The following is an 18,559-nucleotide window of genomic DNA, read 5'->3' on the forward strand; positions in this document are numbered from 1 at the left end:
TTTTCTTATTCTTTGATCTCAGCTGCGTCTTTAGTTAGATAGCCTATTTTCCTTCCCTTTCCCTCTCTTTCTGACTCACACACACGCACGCCCACACACATGCACACACACGATTACCATTCCCAGAAATCAGTGTATTTGTCTTTTTGGCAAACTTTGCCCTTATTAACCTTCTATATTGTCTTCTTTTATTTCTGACCTTTCTTATTCCCTCTTTTATTTTCTCTCTGGGTATATTATTCTTTTTCTAACTTCTTGAATTGGTCACCTAGCTCAGTAAGTAGTTTTTGTTTTTTCCTAACATACCTCAGTACTCCAGTCTCACAGCACCAGTGTCCTTCTTCGTCGCTTGGGGCTCTTGCAGTTACATAATTTAAATATTACCCTTGAATATAAACATTTAGGGCTATAAATTTTTCTTTAATATGTTGTATTCCACTAGTTTTATGGAATTATAAATTAATTTTCTTTATAACATAATGTATACATTTTCTGAAAATAGCATGTAAGCAGAAATGAAAATAATTATAATTTTATTTTATTGGGTGAAAGTGATAATGTTTGTAATCTACTGTGCAAATTCTAGGCGAGTATAGAATAAATAAGAAACACCACTGTCCTTAATAAAAGAAAACCTCAGATATTCCTAAGGTAAATCTGGAGGCATCCACCTATTTTGATATGTTGTATTTTCCCATTTCTATTTTGAGTTCTTCCATGGGTCATATGCTATGTTGTCCATTTTAAAATGTCTAAGTGATTGGCTACTTTTTAGTTATCCTCTTGTTATTGTTGCCTGACTTAATTGTATTGTGCTCTGATTATGTGGTAGTAATTCTTCGATATTTGCTGAGACTTGCTATGTGGCCTGTGCATGGTCTATTTTCATGAAATATTCCATGTGTGCAGGTGAAGACCGTGGATTCACTAGCTGAAACTGGGTTCTCCTTAACCGCGTTTCAGAAGCCTGCTCACAGAATTGTTTAAACCTACCACATACTTTCTAACTTTTTGTCTGCTGATCTGTCAAAAGAGTAGTGGCTTAAAACCTCCCATTATGATGTTTTTTCAAACTTGTAGTTCTGCCAATTTTCTTCATGAATTTGGAGGCTATGTAGTTAGCTGCATACAAATTTAGAATCTTGCTTTTTGCTAAGTTTATCATTAGGAAGTGGATCTTTGTGTTTATTAGTGCCCCTTACTTTAATATCTAGTTTGCCAGTCCTTTTACTATCAGCCATTTGGGGCCCTTATGCTTTGGTGGTTTTCTTTTCAAATAGCATATAGCCTTTTAAAGAGCATGTGGCTTATTGCCATCATCTGTCAATCTACTGCTTGTTTAGTTCACTTACATTTATAATGATTACTGATATTTTTGTCTTATTTTTTAATTTTAATTTTTGTGGGAACATAGTAGATGTATATATTTATGGGGCACGTGAGATGTTTTGATCCAGGCGTGCAATTCGTAATAATCACATCATGGAGAATGGGGTGTCCATCCCCTCAAGCATTTATCCTTTGTGTTACAAACAATCCAATTATACTTTTAGTTATTTGAAAATGTACAATTAATTTCATCTTACATTTGTCCTGCCTTTTAGATGGTTTTTGTTGTTCCTTCCTTTTTCTATTCCTTTACATCAACCAGGGTTTTACAAAATGAATCTGTTTCTCTTCCACTGACTAGTTTGGAAGTATAACCCTCTACTTCAATTTCCGTGTGTGTAACTACATATATTTAACTTACTCTAAAAATAATCTACAATTTGTTCCTAAACTTATAGCACTTTAACTCCCATGTTTTACATATTATTGTCTAGTATTTTTTGTTAGCCAAATGAAACATTACTCTTTTTATAAAGGCAATATTTGTGTTCATTTATGCATATTTACCCAATTCTTCACTATTCCTTCATGCTTCTCACACTTTTGCATATAGAATTATCTTCCTTCTTTCTGAAATACTACCTTGGAAGTTTTGTTAGATGATATAGGGATCTGGTGGTGATGAACTCTGTTTCTGTTTGTCGAAATACGTATTCAACTGTAGAACTTTCTGGCCCTCCAACTATGAGTAGCGTCTAAATCACCCCCCCACCGACAGTGCCCCCAGACCAGAGACGTGCGGGACAGCTCTGCTGCATGCACGGTTGTGCTCTCTGCTTGGCGGATGTGAGGCTATGGTGTAGAGATGGGGTTAAAACTAGAGAGATACGTGCTCAGTAATGACACACGGCCACTCCATGTACTGCAAAGAAACCTAGACAGCGTGGAAAGAGTAGAGAAAGTGATCCAGATACAGCACTTAAAACTGAGGGAACTCATGCTTTAATAGACACTGAAAATCACAAAGGAGGAAGGCCAAGTGCCTTAGCAATCTCAATAAAAATATGAAGTTCTTTTTACATGGTAAATTTCATAATATAAAAAGTTTAATGTCTGGAAACGGTGTAATTTACAAAAAAAGTCCACGTAGGCCAAAGATGGCTAACACTGCATATAAGGAACGTGAATGCCAGTGGGAAGGTGTCTGAGGAGGGGCAGGGCCACAGGTGTCCTGACAGGGAACATCTTTGAAGGATCTGGCACAAACAAGGGCCCAGTTCACAAACCACAGGTACACTCATTTTAGATAGAACAGCAGAATAGGTGATGAAAATTATACAGTTTTCACTTGTTGCCTACTTACTGAAAACAAACCAGATTATTGCATGGCATTTTTCCAACCTGAACTGAAATTATCAAGGCTACAGTTCTTCTTGTGGGTCTGCAAATGTGTGTGGCTGGGAGGTGGCAGAATCGGCACGGGCCAGGGACCGGCTGCAGTGATCATACACTGGAGCGTCACTGGGACAGAGAGAGCAGGATGAGGACAGCGTGGGTGACACCTTTGTCTCCTGCTAAAACCCAGCAAGTTTCAGTGTGGACCGTGAATTTTTAAAAAATGGACTGGAGGTGAAAACTTTCATTTTGTGTTGCACATCAGTGTGGATCAAAATGTAAGTTTTAGTAGCAATTTTTCTCTTGGTATTTTGACTTAATTAAAAAAATCAAATTAGTTGAGTCATTTACTGGAGATAATTAAGAAAGCTTTGACTCCCTTGCTCTGTGGTCCTGCTGAGGTTTCTAAGAGAGGGGAGTTGTACGGCTTATAGTCATTGTATTTACATCTGATGGAGTAGCAGAGGGTGGGGCATGCCAGTTTCCTGAGCTAAAAGGAAATATATGCAATGCTTTCTGCAAATGGTAAGCAAAAACTGTTTTGTAAATATTACATCCATGGACTCCTCCCAAGTGGGACAAAGAGCCAAGGGCTATGCAGGAGGCATTTGCTTCCATCCACATGGCCCTCACATACCCTGGGCTCCCCGGACGCCAGTCAGTCTATCCACTACCTGACTTGCTCTTCCTAGACTGGAGAAACAAAACGTTATTCCATTTTCTGTCATCCATACCAGGAGTCAGCAAACTTCTTAAAAGGCCAGGTATTGGCTGGGCGCAGTGGCTCACCTGTAATCCCAGCAGTTTGGGAGGCCAAGGCGGGCGGATCACCTGAGGTCAGGAGTTCGAGACCAGCCTGGCCAACATGGTGAAACCATCTCTATTAAAAATACAAAAATTAGCAAGGCGTGGTAGTGGGTGCCTGTAGTCCCAGCTACTTAGAGGCTGAGGCAGGGAGAATTGCTTGAACCCAGGAGGAAGAGGTTGCAGTGAGCCAAAATCGCACCAGTGCTCTCTATCCTGGGTGACAGAGCGAGACTCTGTCTCAAAAAAAAAAAAAAAAAAAAAAAGGCCAGGTATTGAATATTTTATGTGGTGTGGGCCAAAGGCAAAATCAAAAATATGATGTAATTACTTATATAACCCTTTAAAAAGGTAACTTAGCTCATGGCTGTGAAAAACCAGACCGCTGACCAGTCTTAGCCTGTGGGTCATAGTTGCCAACCCCTGATCTACACAAAGAAATCTTGGTGAATTATACAATTTCCTTTAATTCTAAGTGCATACTTTTTCCAGTGTAGCCTGAAACATTCACTGTGATTTTATGATTTTACATCCATTTTACTCATACAGGAACACCAAGACTGACATACACATAAAGTGGCAGTGACTTTACAGTGGCCTCTAGACTGTTCTATCATTTTATCACTTTTGTTTTCCCTTCCTTGAAACTTATATTTAAGACAGAATAAAACCACATAAACCATTGGCTCTTCAGTATGAAACCTAAAACAACAATGTACATGGGACTAAAACCAGGTTAGAGTCCATGAGTAACTCCTAGCTGGCTCAATAACCACAGGAAGCGGCAGGGTGGTGGGGGTGTTTGCTAGAGAGGGGCAAATAGGGCCGCAGCCTTCCCCTCACAGAAAGAGAGCACAGACCCCAGAGCTTTACTCCAGGGATCCTTGGCACTTGGGAAAGAAGGAGGCTGAGAGATTTGCTAAGAGAGGGACAGCCTAACCATCTGCATATGGATTTAGAAACTTGAGGTTTACTTTTCATTGTTAAGAACCTGATTTTGCTATCTAATGCACAGTGCTATAAATTTGGTCTTCACTTGCTACACTGGTACTTTTATTACCATTTTTTCCCCTACTAACATAAAGAAACCCTCATAATTGCTGGCTTCTTTATAAAGTACTTCGCTTTCAGTGTTGGGATCAGGGCTAGAATAAGACATGCTTATTGTTGGCGTTTGTCAACATGGCTGTTGGTTAAATTAAAAACCCCTAGGATGGAGCTCAGGAGAACACAGATTGGATAAATATTATCCTTTCTTCTTTTCAGAGGAGTACACTGAGGAACAGGTGAGATTGTCAGTGTATGCGCAGAAGCTGAGATCCCACCCATGGTTAAAACCCCCACCTGGGGATCCTGAGGTCAGTGCCCCCTGCCAGGCCCCTCAGGTCTGCTCCATGTGCTGCTGGTGGCCCAGGCCAGGTGGCCGCCCACCTTCATGAGGAACCCTGTAGTGAGGTGGGTAGGATTTTAATTTTAGAATTACCTAAAAGATACTTATCTAAATTCTCCAACAAAACTCAGTACTAATACGACTTTCAGCATTTCCTTTCTTTATAAAATAAATTAATGGTTACCCCTAACTAGATGATTCCCTTGTCTTGCCTCAAGCTGGCAACAATTTAAGTTACCGTCAGAGCTGTAGGAGAAGTCCACCTCCACTTTTTAAGATACATCTCTCTCTTCCCGGTTGGCCGTAATCCAGGCATACATCCCAGCAAAAGGCCCTGTTGCTTAGGATCTGGACGTGTGGCTTCAGCAGTGGGGGAGGGGCCAGTCCTTCGGACAGCTGGAGCACAGGAGGCTGGCCAGGGCCAAGGTGAGGGCCTGGGGGCAGCTCACAGAGGCAGGTGCTGGGATTGTGGGGACCTGGCAACGGATTTAGATATAAGACAACTGAGGGACCTGGAGTTGGGAAAAGAGGAGAATAAAATTCAGCAGCTAATAAAAGGGAACAGGAGCTGGAAGGCGGGATTCTGGTTAAATCTAGTTAGCCATGGAAATTTTTTTTTTTTTTTTTTTTTTTTTTTGCTTATAAGGAAACGGAGTCATTTCAACCTTTCCTTCCAAACTTGATAATTACTTATTGATGACTATTCAAAATTTGACATTTTAAAAAACTTTTTGAGCTTTTAAAAATAATAGCTATAAATGCAAAGTACTATTGATAATAAAACCAAGTTGTTTATCCATATACAAAAAAAGGTCAATAATGTTTTAAAAGCACAAAGTTGCATTTTAAATCACAATTGCATAGTTCTAAAATGCCTGGATAAGAGTTACATAATTTTTTTTTAAGAAAATTCAAGTTTGGTTGACAGCGGGACCCAAAGGACATTTGCAGAGCAGAGTTCAGAATGGAAGCGCTGTTTCAATGTGAATTATTGCATTGTTGCTGAGATATTACACTATCATGAGACCAAAATTGCTACAATTTAATTACAAATCATTGGCATTTTAAAAACCATTTTTCTGTTTTTGGCTAATATAACAACACTTTCCTGTAGAATTCAACTGAAATTTCATATATCCCACCCCCAACCAGCAACCGAAAGCCTTAGAAAAAGCTCTATTTGTATTTCTGTGTATAAAAGGTACTGCATATATACCTCTTAGCAAAATATGTGCTCCCTTTCCTCTCCCCACCCCAGAACCATGATCATTTTTGTACAAAATCCTGGTGAAGAATCATATCAAAGATGAGAAGCAGGGAGTTCAAAGGTAAACAAACATTTGGTGAAGTATGTAGGAAATTCCATGAGCCTCCTGTACCAGCCCCACAGAAGTCCTGGCTTTTGGTGAATGTGGCCCAGAAAAGCCACCAGTGTGTGTGGCAGCCTTTGGACGTGGTGGTGCCCCTCGCCCGCAGAGCACAGCATCACGAGGGTGCCGGTGGCTGTGGGGGGACTGCACTCAAGGAAGGGCTGAAGCAAACGCCAGGCCCCCATCTGCAGGCTGCTCAGAGTCAGTGGGTATAAAAGATGCTTTAGCATTTGGAAGAAGGGAAAAATCTTCCTGGGGACAGGAACTTGTAGCCATTTCCAGAAGGAAGTCTCAAAGGGCGCGCAGGGGCTGCGGCGGGAGGGCCGGCAGGCAGCGGCAGTGAGCCCAGCGAGGTGGTCTCGGTGCGCCAGTGTCCGTTGGGAGGGGCTTTCGGTGGAGCTCCGTCATGCTGCTGCAGGGACAGCTCCTTCAGTTCAAGCTTATCCACTCCCTCCTCCTTCTTATTGTGCCGTGGTGACAAATTCAACAGACTGAGGACATCCCTTTTGGAAGTCATCGTGCCAGGAGCCCCCCGGAAGATCTTCATTGGCCCTGTGGAATGCTGGGGTGTGCTCTGCCAGAACATCTTCAGGTTATGGACAGCCTGCACCTTTTCATCAATGGCTGCCATTTTCAGTTTGTCTATGTCGGGAGCGTCTGCTGGACTTGAGCGAGCAGATCCAGCTGAGGAGTAGGAGAGAGCTGGGGAGGGTGCACTGCCAGCAGGAGACTGGTGGCCGGAGCTTGGGGACATGTTCCTTGGTGATTTGGAAATGTGAGCGCTGTAAGGAGAGCTGGGGTACTTCAGTTTAAAGAGAGGCTGGTCCAGCTGGGAAGTCTGTGAGTCGCAGCCGGGCGATGGCCGGCCACTGTGCTGACTCGGGCTGTCTTTGATGGACATCTCTGAGGTGGTGGGGCTGCTATATCCAGAACTCACCTTGGGCAGGGAGGAGCTCCTGGCTGGGGGCTTTGGTTTAACAGTGACTGGTGATGGCTGACTCTTCTGATGGGAGAGAACAGGCCTGCTGAACGCACTGGTTTCTGACGCTCTGAAGACAGCAGTGCTGCTGGGCGCCTGAACGCCGTCTTCAGGGTTATTACTCTTGCTCACCTGGCCGCCGCTCCTCTGAAGACGCTCCACCGCAATGAGATGACTCTGTGTCTCCTCCAGAATTTTCTGGGCTAACTCTTGTGGATCCAGTTTTGGGTTGCTTTCTTCTTGGGATTTCACGGTACTGTCCGTTTCTGTGCTAGACTGGTCTGATTCTCCTGTATCTGAGCTTGCTAGTTTTCCCACCTTTTGGAAGGGTGAGTTGGGGCTGGGAATCAGAGTCATTTTCACTGGAGAATTTGGAGTGCTGATGCTCCCTTTGGAGCTCACCGAGACTCTCATGCCTCCGGCTGTCCCAGGTTGGGGTTGTTTGTGGTCTGGTGAGAAGCATGTGTTTCGGTTTTCTTGGTAGGTTGCCAACGGCTCGTTACTGATGATAGAAAACCCTTCATATTCTTCTTCATCTTTGTTGCCTGCAGGGCGGGTCTGGGGAGGCAGCTGGCTCCTAGGCAGGGTGGATCTCTGCAGGTAAGCGTTCTTGGACCGGTCATGGTCCTGCCGTCCTCCGGGGCCTCCACCCTCTGATCCACCCTCGGGTTTGGAGACAAAGCTCATTGAGGAGGCAATGGAGCTCAGACTGTACACAGAGATGGCATCTGAGGCGATGCTGTCCGCACCGGTGGGAGAGAAGGGGGGTTGCTGGTAACCCAAGGGCAGGGCGTTGGAAACAGACTGAGCAGAAGCAAGAGACTCCAGGGAGGAGGAGCTGTCAAGGCTGAGGCGCTTGGGTAGCTCAGTAGAATCTAAGCACAAAACACAAGGGCCCAAAGGGCAGTTAGAATTCTATATGGTTTTGATTTTCCTTTCAAAATTTACAACATCTTTATATGCACAGAAGCTAGCAAAGAATTATGCAAGAAGAGCTACTCATATTAATCTTACAATCCTCAAAAACATGGTCCTGTTAGAAAAAGTAAATCTAACATAGTGACAAAATCATTCTAGGAGAGCTCACAGCCACACCCACCCCAGACCCACCATGGCCCATCTCCACTCTGCTCCCTGTCGCATGCGGGGTCAGGGTAAGCAGCATGGCCCTGTATCCGCCTTCCTCTGAGCAGGGCTGGCCATGCTCCTGGGGTGGGGGCCCTTTGCTCAGCTGGGGCATGTGAGCAGTCTGTGACATCTCCTGCCCTCCTTTCCAGCTCCATCCCAGCAAGTCCCTCTGGCATCACCTACACTCGCTCTCCACACTGCCTCTCCCCCATTCTCTCAACTTATTCCATTCAGGTTTTAGTCCCTATCATTCTTATAAAGGTCACCAGTGAGGTCCACACTGCCAAATCCAGAGTCCATTGCTCAGTTCTGCAGTGAGACACACCCTGCCCTCACCACCCCCTCCTCCACAGGCCCCTCCTCATCCTTGTCACTCTGAACCCTGGAATGCCCACAGGACACAATCCTCTTCCCCTCCGACCCGCATGCACCCCGGGTGATGCCATGCATGTTTCTGTCTCCATGCCAACCTCTCCCCTGAACTCCAAACTCACATACCAGCTGCCTGCATGGATGCCTAATGGATATCCCCAAACCGAATGTGTCCCAGATGGAACTCAAGCCCATTCCTCCTGCCAATTTCCTGACCTCAGCAGAGGGCAATCCCATTTTGGCAGTTCTTCCAAATAAAAAACAGGATACCACTTTGACCCATCTGTCATGACCTTCAGCAGACCCCGTTGGTTCCACCTGCAAACCATAACCACCTTCCAAGCCAGCATTTGCTCTTCCCACTGTAGCCAGCTTGGCCCTTAAGAACATCAGTCGGGCTGGGTGTGTCCCCAGGGCCTGGAAATTTCCCAGGCCCACATGACCTGAGTGTCTGCTCCCGTCAGGCCCTGTGGCCCCACAGAGGACAGGCACGCCTGTCGCCGCGTTCCCGTCTGCTCTGCCACCACCCTGTCACTTCCAGTCCCTTGCCCTGCTTGAGCACGTGCCAGCACCTCATACATTCCAAGTTCCATGAGAGCAGGGAGTTTTTGTTTCCTGCTCCTGAATAGTCCCTAACTGTTCCCTAACATACACAAAAAATGTTGATTCACTTTTCTTCTGCTTCCCAAAATGTATGTGCTGGTGTTGGCCCCCAGGGAGAGCGTGGCAGGCCCTGGTGGAGAACTGGTCTGAGGGCAGGCTCTTACCAAACAGAGACAGCAGGGACTGGAGCGCAAAGTGCACAGTCCGTCGATTAGCTTGCTTCCCGGTTTTCAGGATTACTTCCTCCTGACCAACTTCACAGAGATCAAAACCTGGAGGAACAAAGAATATAAGCATCTGCTTCCTTCGGGAAGATTCCAGATCTTGAAAATGAGCGCTATAGGGCTCCTTGTGCAACTTCATGGAATGCCTGCAAGGCCCTTCAGCAAGCATTTGGGCCTGGGGCTTCCCCATGTCTGCACAGACGTTGGTCATGTGGCAGAGGGGTCGGGCTGCCCCACCCAGAACATCCACTCTACGCAGCCCCCATTTGGCGTGTGTGTGGCTCTCACTGCCTGGCTCTCCTCTGTCCCTTCACGGAAAGCACTATGGACCAGAACTCAGTAAGGCTCACTCACGTGTTTTTTTTTCCATTTTTTTTTCACAGAAGTACAGTCTATATAAGACTGTCCAGGACAAAAACTGGCCACTCCATTCAGCATTGACAGCAGTATTTAAAGCTGGTGCATGGTAAGGTGAAGTTTCTCAAGGGCAAAGACAATGCCTTCATGCATGTTCAGTGTCTGCCCCCGTGGGCTTTGAAATGATCGCTGACAATGGGGGATCTGCAGTGACTTCTCTGCCTCTGCCAAAGCCCAGGGGTGCTGCTCCCTAATTCTAAGGATTCTAATGAGACTCAGAGCAGATGTAACACAGGGCATGGAGCTTCCTGAGCAACAGGCTGGCTAACAAACTGTGGACGTGGTACTTAGACGCATTAAGAGACATTACAGGGACACCAGCAAGTATGTCTCCCTGGGGAGAAGCCAAGTGCAGATGCTGTGGCCACAGATGATATGGTTTGGCTCTGTGTCCCCACTCAAATCTCAAGTTGTAATCCCTGGATGTCGAGGGAGGGACCTGGTGGGAGGTGATGGGATTGGTTCGCATGATAGTGAGGGAGTTCTCACAAGATCTGGTTGTTTGATAAGTGTCTGGCATTTCTCCTGTGCTGTCTCTCCTGCCACCTTGTGAAGAAGGTGCCTGCTTCTCCTTCGCCTTCCGCCATGATTGTAAGTTTCCTGAGGCCTCCCTAGCAATGCAGAACTGTGAGTCAATTAAACTTCCTTTCTTTATAAATTACCCAGTCTCGAGTGGTATCTATCTTTATACCAATGTAAGAACAGACTAATACAGACAGGGACCACAAAGCAAGAATTTAGGGCCTGAAGAGTCTTCAGCATTGAAAATCTTCACTCAGAATCCCTGGTCCCTGCATTGAGAGCACTGGGTAGATCACTGAACTCCCCTGACAATACTGCAAAGTGCTGGGTACCTACGATGCCACACCCTCTCCTCTGACCTCACAGTGTTAAAGTAAGGGGGCCCATAGTACACGATGTTACTGTCAGCATGCTGTGTGTTGTGACTCAGCAACAGCACATTCACCAAAGGAGAAACCCCTCCGTCTCTCTCTCTAGGCAGCCAGCCTTTTGACTTGTATTCGGGGATCTGGAGACTATCATTCCCTTAGGAATTAGGTTCACTAGAGGAGCATTCTGGTCACTATGGGACATTTTCCTCTGAATTTGAAAGTAAACAGCCCCTGAAAGCAACAGGAAGACATAATCAGAGAACTCAGCATTAAAAACCAATAATGAATAGTATCAATGTAATGCTTCCATTAGAAACCTCTACTTTTACCAAAATGATTTAAATGGGGTTGCTCAGAACTGAGTCCTCTCCATCTCTGACAGCCCATGCTGGGTTGTGAAGGTGTGTGCTTATTGCTGAGGACTGGAAAGGGGGCATTTCTTGGAGCCCTGGGAGCGAGCCAGCCACCTCTCTCCAGATGACAGGCCTACCGGACACCACTCTCCTCCCCGAGCTGTATGTCAAAAGGCCATAAAGGTTGCAAATGCATGCAGACCGACTCGCCCCTTGAGTATCAGTGGCTCTTGGAAAATACAGAGAATAACTGGAACATCAACTAGAGTCCCCCATAATCCCAACACCAGAGACAGCCTGTGTTAAGAGTTTTTGGGTTTCCTTCTGTACTATTCTTGATGTATCTGGCAAAGGGACCTCAAAAGCAGGGAGTGTGCAGGGGAGGAAGCCTGGCTCCACCACCCCCACACCAAAGGGAGCCTCAGGCTCCATGAGGAAGAGAGCTTTTCCTTTATAAAGCAAGGTCTTGGCCAGCTGCGGTGGCTCACGCCTATAATCCCAACACTTTGGGAGGCTGAGGCAGGCAGATCACTTGAGCTCAGGAGCTGGAGAACAGCCTGGGTAACATGGCGAACCCCTGTGTCTACAAAAAATACAAAAATTAGCTGGGCGTGGGTGGTGCATGCCTCAAGTCCCAGCTACTTGGGAGGTGGAGATTGCAGTGAGCTGAGCTCGCGCCACTGCATTCCAGCACCCCAGCCTGGGTAATAGAGTAAGACCCTGTCTCCAAAAAAAAAAAAAAAAAAAAAAAAGGTTGTGGTTGTGGTTTCGTCTTGCTGACTCACTCGTGGCAATGCCCCCAAGGCTTGCCCTATGGCTTCTCACAGAAGTGACAAGAGAAGCATCCCGGATGGGAACCCAGCCCTTCTCAGTCTAGCCTCCATCTGCTGCTGCCTACATAGAAATTTACTATGTTTACACCAGAAAAATGATGCTTTAAACCCACAGAAGAAAAGCATGTAGGCCAGGAGCAGTGGCTCACACCTGAATCCCAGCACTTTGGGAGGCTGTGTGGGAGGGTTGCTTGAACCCAGGAGTTTAAAAAGACCATCTTGGGCAAAATGGTGAAACCCAATCTCTACAAAAAAAGTTAAAAAAAAAAATAAAAAACCAAGTAATACAACCTGTAAAGGATGCCAAGCTTCTAATCCAAGGGGATTCAGAACCCCTGTGAGGCACTGTAGCTCCCCACTTTACCTTCACAATACATGGCGTGTCTGAAAACACACGGAGCCAGCCTTGAGGTAGTCGGGGAAGGTCACCCACAAAACAGGTTAGACAGTGGGACCCCCGAGCGGGAAGAAGCTTGCTTTTTTTTTTTTTTGAGACAGAGCTTTTGCTCTTGTCGCCCAGGCTGGAGTACAGTGGCGTGATCTCAGCTCACAGCAACCTCCGCCTCCTGGGTTCAAATGATTCTCCTGCCTCAGCCTCCCGAGTAGCTGGGACTGCAGGCATGCGCCTCCATGCCTGGCTAATTTTTGTATTTTTAGTAGAGACAGGGTTTCTCCATGTTGGTCAGGCTGGTCTCAAACTCCCAACCTCAGGTGATCCACCCACCTCGGCCTCCCAAAGTGCTGGGATTACAGGAGTGAGCCACTGTACCCGGCAGGAAAGAAGCATTTTTAAGGATTCTCTGTCTGGCCATGTCTGACAGCTCATCCATATAACAGTGAGGTCAGACAGTGCCATCTTCTCAAGGGTGTCCACTTCTCTCAGTTTAAAATCCAAAGGCCTTCCCTGGCATCACAGCCCACAGATCTGCCCTGCCCCCTACCCCGCCCTGACCCCTCCGTGGCTGTTCCCTAGGCCTGGCACTTTCTCCTGCAAACATCCCAGTCTCTGTGGGCCTGTCCTGGCCCTGCTCCCACCCATCTGCTTCTGCCTGCCATGGTGCTCCCTGGCTTCCTAAGGCGTCCCTTAGACACTGTATTAGGTTTGTTCGTGCTCTCCCAGTAGAGTGCAAGCTCTAGGATGGTAGGAATTTAGTCTTTTGCTCACTGCTGCATCTCCAGTGCCTGGAACATTGCCTGGCACATAACCGGTGTTCAAAAGAAACCTGTGGAGTGAATGGTTCCCGAGCCAGTCACTGGGCCCCTAAGTGGGGCAGGAGGGGAGTGGCTCACAGCCTCTTGTGTTCTATCAACAGATGCACTATTACAGGTACACAGCAATATGTCAGGAGTCACATCTGCATGTTACAAATGGTAAAAAAGGGAAATCGAGTGTCCTGCACTGACTGAGGCCCCTGCTATGTGCAGTCCTAGGTACCCATGGTCTCTCAGAGGTGGTTTCAATAGTACTGTTTTCCTGCCAGTTTTGAGTACCCGTTGACAGAGGACAACACTGAAACCATTATCATCTTAAGACTCTAATTTTAGTTTTCTTTAGCTCCTAATAACACTTGACCTCCAATAATACTAGAGTCTAGCAGGTTCATGGTAAGGTAATGGGCACAAATGACAGAGATGAAATCACAGTGCAGAGGAAATGGCACAAAGCCATTTGTGCCATTTGGGAATCCTGCTAAACCACTGGAATCTAAGTTAACTTTTTTTTGGAAGAAAAAGAGAGATCCTCTGCCTCAGTCCTCCTGAGTAACTGGGACTACAGGCATGCACCACCATGCCCGGCTAATTTATTTTTGTAGAGATGGGGTCTCCCTGTGTTGCCCAGGCTGGACTCAAACACCTGGCTTCAAGTGTTCCTCCCCCTCAGCCTCCCAAAGTGCTAGGATTACATGCGTGAGCCACTGTACCCAGCCTGAGTTAACTGTTTTAAGATAATATTTAAGAAGACACTGAGATACTTTGCCCAACAGAAACCAGGAGGAAAAACAGAGATTTAAAAGATGGAATTCAAGAACCCATTAAGTCAAGGATTCTCTGCCTACCTAGAGCTGCCAGGAACTCGTGGCATCCCGGGAGCCGCCACAGCTGGACACTGATGGAGACCTGAATGGGAGCTGATGCCAAGTCCTGCTCCTTCTCGCCAGCCTGGAGCTGAACCAGCACCTGGTGGAGCTGAGGAAGGGGGGACAGCGTGAGCACCCTGTGTCTCCTTCCCCTCCGCCCACCTCAAGACTTGACCCATTATTCTTATGTCACCTGTCACTGGCATCGCTAATGACCCTCTCATGTAGCATTTGAGATTCTTTTTCAGGTGCATTCATACCTACTGTCCTGCTGTCCTCTGTGTGGGAAGCTCATGGGGCACTGGGGCAAGAAGCTGTGTGGCCTCCTGGGGCCGGGGCCAGGTTCTGCTTCCAGCCTTGTGTCTTCCCTCAGGCGTGGGAGAGCCTCACAGGAGAGGCCATGGAGAGTAGAAGGGGTGAGTTAGGGGACCGGCCACCTCCCACTTTCTTAAGTCACCTTTAGGACCTTGAGGTGGATGGCGAAGAGGAACCCGGTTACATCTTAGAGCCTCACAGCTCGAGGAATTACCCACGTGGCCCACTCAAGTGTCCATTTCCTTTCAGATTTCAGGGTCTGTGGCCTCTCCTCAGGGGTCTGTGTGTGGGTTCACAGAGTGTCACTCACTGAAAGCTGGTTCTGCCCCTGCTGTCTGGTGGACCTCAGGAGGTCAAATCAAGGACACAAGAAGGGCGGAGCAGGAAGAGGGGAGGCAGAGCAGAGAAGGGGACGGGCCGCCGGTCCAGCAGCAGTGGGCACCCGCCTGGGGCGCCGCAGCCCGTGTGGCTCCATTTGACAGCACGTGCACCCCGAGCTCAGAGCCTGCCCAGGGGAACTCGGGGGTGGGTGGGTTGAGGGGCTCACCTGACAACAGTTGCTACTTAAAGTAGTACTCACCATTCCAACCATATTTTTAACAGCCTTCGGCCAGCAGATTATAAGAAAAAGAAAGAAAAAGAGAGAGAAAGAAGAGAGTTTAGACTCAAGCACAGGCTGTTACGCAACATGAGCTGATCACTGTTTAGGAAGCGCCACACCAGGCCCGCGGCTCTGACTGGGAGGGGAGAGGAGCAAGAGTCAGCAGGGGACACACAGGAGAACGGACAGCCACACCCAGGCCAGCCGCGTGCGGATCCAGGGGCTTAGGGGCAGCATCAGCCAGGCCTCCCTTCCCAGCCAGTAGAGGCTCGGGAGGGAAAGAGCACAGCGGGCATTTGTAGCCAGCTCAGGAAACCAAAGTCCCTGGTTCCTGAGTGACCCAGGAAAGGTCCACCAGCTGCCACCACTGGGGGCAGCCTCGGGACATGTCCCTAGGGCCCAACAGCGTATCAGGTAGAAAGTCCCTGTGCTCCCATCAAAAGCAAGAAATTAAGCAACTGGCTTTTTGGCCTCTCAGCACAGCCTTGCAAATGGAGTATAATTTTGGCTTTCAGATTTTGTAGAACACAGACCTCTAGACCGCCTGGGTTCAGGATGCTTTAATATGCAATGTTCTGGAAGTGTCTTCCTGATGCTATTCAACGAGCAGGCGTTAATACACTTATTACAAAATGAGCAGGGACTCAGCCAAGGGGACAGGTCACTGTTGGTTCTAAGTTCCAAATCCAGGTGGAAACAGCCCCAGGTAGCACTCAGTGTTTCAGAGGCTAATAGTAGATGGAGCAGCTTTATTTCTCCATAGAAATATTTCCACTTCAGTGAAATTTGCTGGCAAATATCTCTAATAACAACATATATTACTTTTTCAAATTGTTACACTCCAAAATGGCCAGAAAAGCAGCTCTGTGCTCTTCAAGGGCTGCTCCAGCCTCCAGAAGTGCTCCCACAGCTGTCCCCCAGGGGCTTGGTCCAGACCCTCACTGGCCAGAACGCAGTGGTACAGCATGGGTACTGAGAAGCTCCCAGGCCAAGCTGCAAAGGACCTACATGATGCTAAGAACTGGAACCCTCCGAACTCCTGAACTAGATCTGTATTTTCCTAAAAGAAAGCACATCTGCTAAGCAGTGTCTTGCATTAGAGTTGCTCCTGGGTTCGCTGCTTTGCCTTGGTGACTATCTTGTTTCAGGCATGGTTAAGTACTTTGATCAAAGAAGTGTGGGAACACCTGCAGCCATCCTGGTGGGCTGGCCCCACACCTGGTGGCTTGGGGAGGGTGGCTGTAACACTCGTCAATCAGCTGAAAAAGTGGGTGGTGAGGAGGACAAGGTTCAGGAGACCACCGAGTGGAGATTTCAGGAAATGCCCTGAGACCACAGGTGACAGGGGCCCCATAAGCATCCTCTGAAGGCCCTGGATGCTCAGCACATATGAGAACACTATGCAAACCTGCCACTCTGTGCCCCTCTGAGTCAAGCACCCAGCTTCACCCTGGGGTTGGCCGCACAGCTTCATCAGGGCCACAGCTGCCCATGACAATGCCAATAGCAGCCAGTGTCTGCCGGTACGACCTCTCATCATGCCGGTAAGGGGCAGTGCCGCTGGCACGGATGCCTTGGCATCATAGATGGAAACAGCAGGTAAACAGCACTTGCCAGGGAGGGCTATTCTCTTACTCCCGGCCCTCACCTTCTCCTTTGAATCACAAAGGCGGTGAGACTGCATTCACTTACATGTTCCTATTTAGGGCCAAGTTGCTCTGCCTTTCTAAATCAGCATGGGCCCCAGGCCCTGGCTCAGCCCTCCAGGCTCGACTTACCCGGCTGATGAGCTGCTCGCCCGTCTCGGAGGCAGTGATGAGTTTGCAAAGGGCTTGGAGGGCAGGATTGGGCAGACCTAAACCAAGAAAAAAGGGTAGAAGTTATTCAGAAGGGCCTCTGCACCCAAAAGCCTGCCACCTTCCCAGGGGAAAGAACCCTAAATCCTTGGCATCGGTGGCATTTTTCAGAAGCTCAGCACAGCTAGACATGTGTGTCTGTGTGTGCCTTGGAAAAGGACAGCGTGGTCTCCCAGGAAGGTGGGTGGAAGTGGGGTGAGTCCTGACCCTGCCGCAGTCCTCTAGGCGTGGCCACACTCCCAGGACCCAGGCAGCACCACCCCGAGTCAAGCACCCAGCTTCACCCTGGGGTTGGCTGCACAGCTTCATCAGGGCCACAGCTGCTGATGACAATGGCAGTAGTGGCCAGTGTCTGCCGGCACGACCTCCCATCATCCCGGGAAGGGGCAGCGCCAGTGGGGCGCAGATGCCTGCCATCACAGACGGAAACAGCAGGTAAATGGCACTTGTTTCCTCCAGGTGTGGAGATGCTTGTATCTGGGACCCCCTGCCATTTCTCAGGACACCCTCCTGCTCCTAGCTGGGAGATCCAGCATCCTCATGAATGCGGGGCCCAAGGCCACCAACTGTTCCACCTGCTGTCAGCCAGGCCTGTTGCCCCAGCCCTACACCCACAGCTCACCCAGCAGGGACTGGAGTGTGCTGCTGCACTGCTGGAGCCGGTCGCCCGGGTCGGAGGTTGGGAAGAAGACAGCCGCTGGCAGGCCGCTGGTTGGGGGGTCCAGCCGGAAGCCCACAGCGGTGAGGAGGGCCTGCCAGCCAGGGATGCCGCCCACTTTGTTCTCCACACTCTGCTGGGACGTGTACATGGCGTTGCGCTGCCCATTCTGGATGCGCTGCAGGGACTTCTCCACCTGAGGGGGAATTGGGGGTGAGTCAGAGACCCAGGCCAGCCCTGGTTTCCATCCGCATGGCTTTGAGGGTACACAAAGCACCAGGGTGAAGCAAGGCTGACTGCTGCAACCCCACATAGCCCACGTGGCCAGGCCTGAGGATGTGACACTGGGGCACTGACTAGGCATCTTGCAAGGGAGGGCACAGAAGGGAAGGATTTTACCATCAGAGCCCTCGAGGGCTGGTACAACAGAAGGATTCTGTCCCTCCCCTAAACCAACCCCTTCCACACTCTCCAGACAGTAAAGCATTTGTGTCTGAACACACAGGTCAGGGGCCTGCCTCAACCATGTAATGGCTCCTGCCCACTAGGATAAACCCTCAGGCCCTTCAGGAACCCCCTCACTGCCCACAGCCCAGCCCCATCATGGGGTCTTGGCTGGCAATGCCCTTCTTCCCCATTCTTCCCACTCAGCCTTGGTCCCTCTGCACTGGCTTCTGGAGCCTATACCTCCCTCCACCGGGAAGTGCCCTCATGTCATCCAGGGCCTGAACAGGTGCCTGGCACTTCTGCGCTGAAGTCACCCAAGTCACTGCTGCATGAACTACATGAGTGAGTGTTTTAAAGTGTTTTAACAGTAGTGCAGGGCCTCAAGGCTAAGTGGCAGCAGCTGAGGGGCGTGGTGGCTTACGCCTGTAATCCTAACACTTTGGGAGGCCAAGACGGGCAGATCACTTGAGTCCAGGAGTTCAAGACAAGCCAGAGCAACATAGCGAGACCCCAG

At 48.5% G+C, this 18,559-nt stretch overlaps 1 protein-coding gene across 8 annotated transcripts in view; it reads right to left on the reverse strand.

Moving 5' to 3' along the window:
- Positions 1-2,308: 2,308 nt before the first annotated feature.
- Positions 2,309-18,559, reverse strand: part of TTC28 (tetratricopeptide repeat domain 28) — a 718,078-nt gene continuing 701,827 nt past the window's right edge. For 5 of the 8 annotated variants that reach the window (XM_019018517.4, XM_055374083.2, XM_055374085.2 and 2 more), the window contains 6 exons: positions 17,563-17,794; positions 16,863-16,939; positions 15,064-15,087; positions 14,148-14,277; positions 9,535-9,642; positions 2,309-8,142 (listed from right to left, as the gene is read on the reverse strand). In XM_019018517.4, the coding sequence (XP_018874062.3) occupies positions 6,512-8,142; positions 9,535-9,642; positions 14,148-14,277; positions 15,064-15,087; positions 16,863-16,939; positions 17,563-17,794 (2,202 nt within the window). In that variant the 3' untranslated portion in view covers positions 2,309-6,511. The remainder of the gene's footprint in view (positions 8,143-9,534; positions 9,643-14,147; positions 14,278-15,063; positions 15,088-16,862; positions 16,940-17,562; positions 17,795-18,559) is intronic. The other 3 variants (XM_055374084.2, XM_063705029.1, XM_055374087.2) reach the window with 1 other exon arrangement.

Source organism: Gorilla gorilla, chromosome 23 (genome assembly GCF_029281585.2).
Source record: "Gorilla gorilla gorilla isolate KB3781 chromosome 23, NHGRI_mGorGor1-v2.1_pri, whole genome shotgun sequence".
NCBI lineage: Eukaryota > Metazoa > Chordata > Mammalia > Primates > Hominidae > Gorilla > Gorilla gorilla.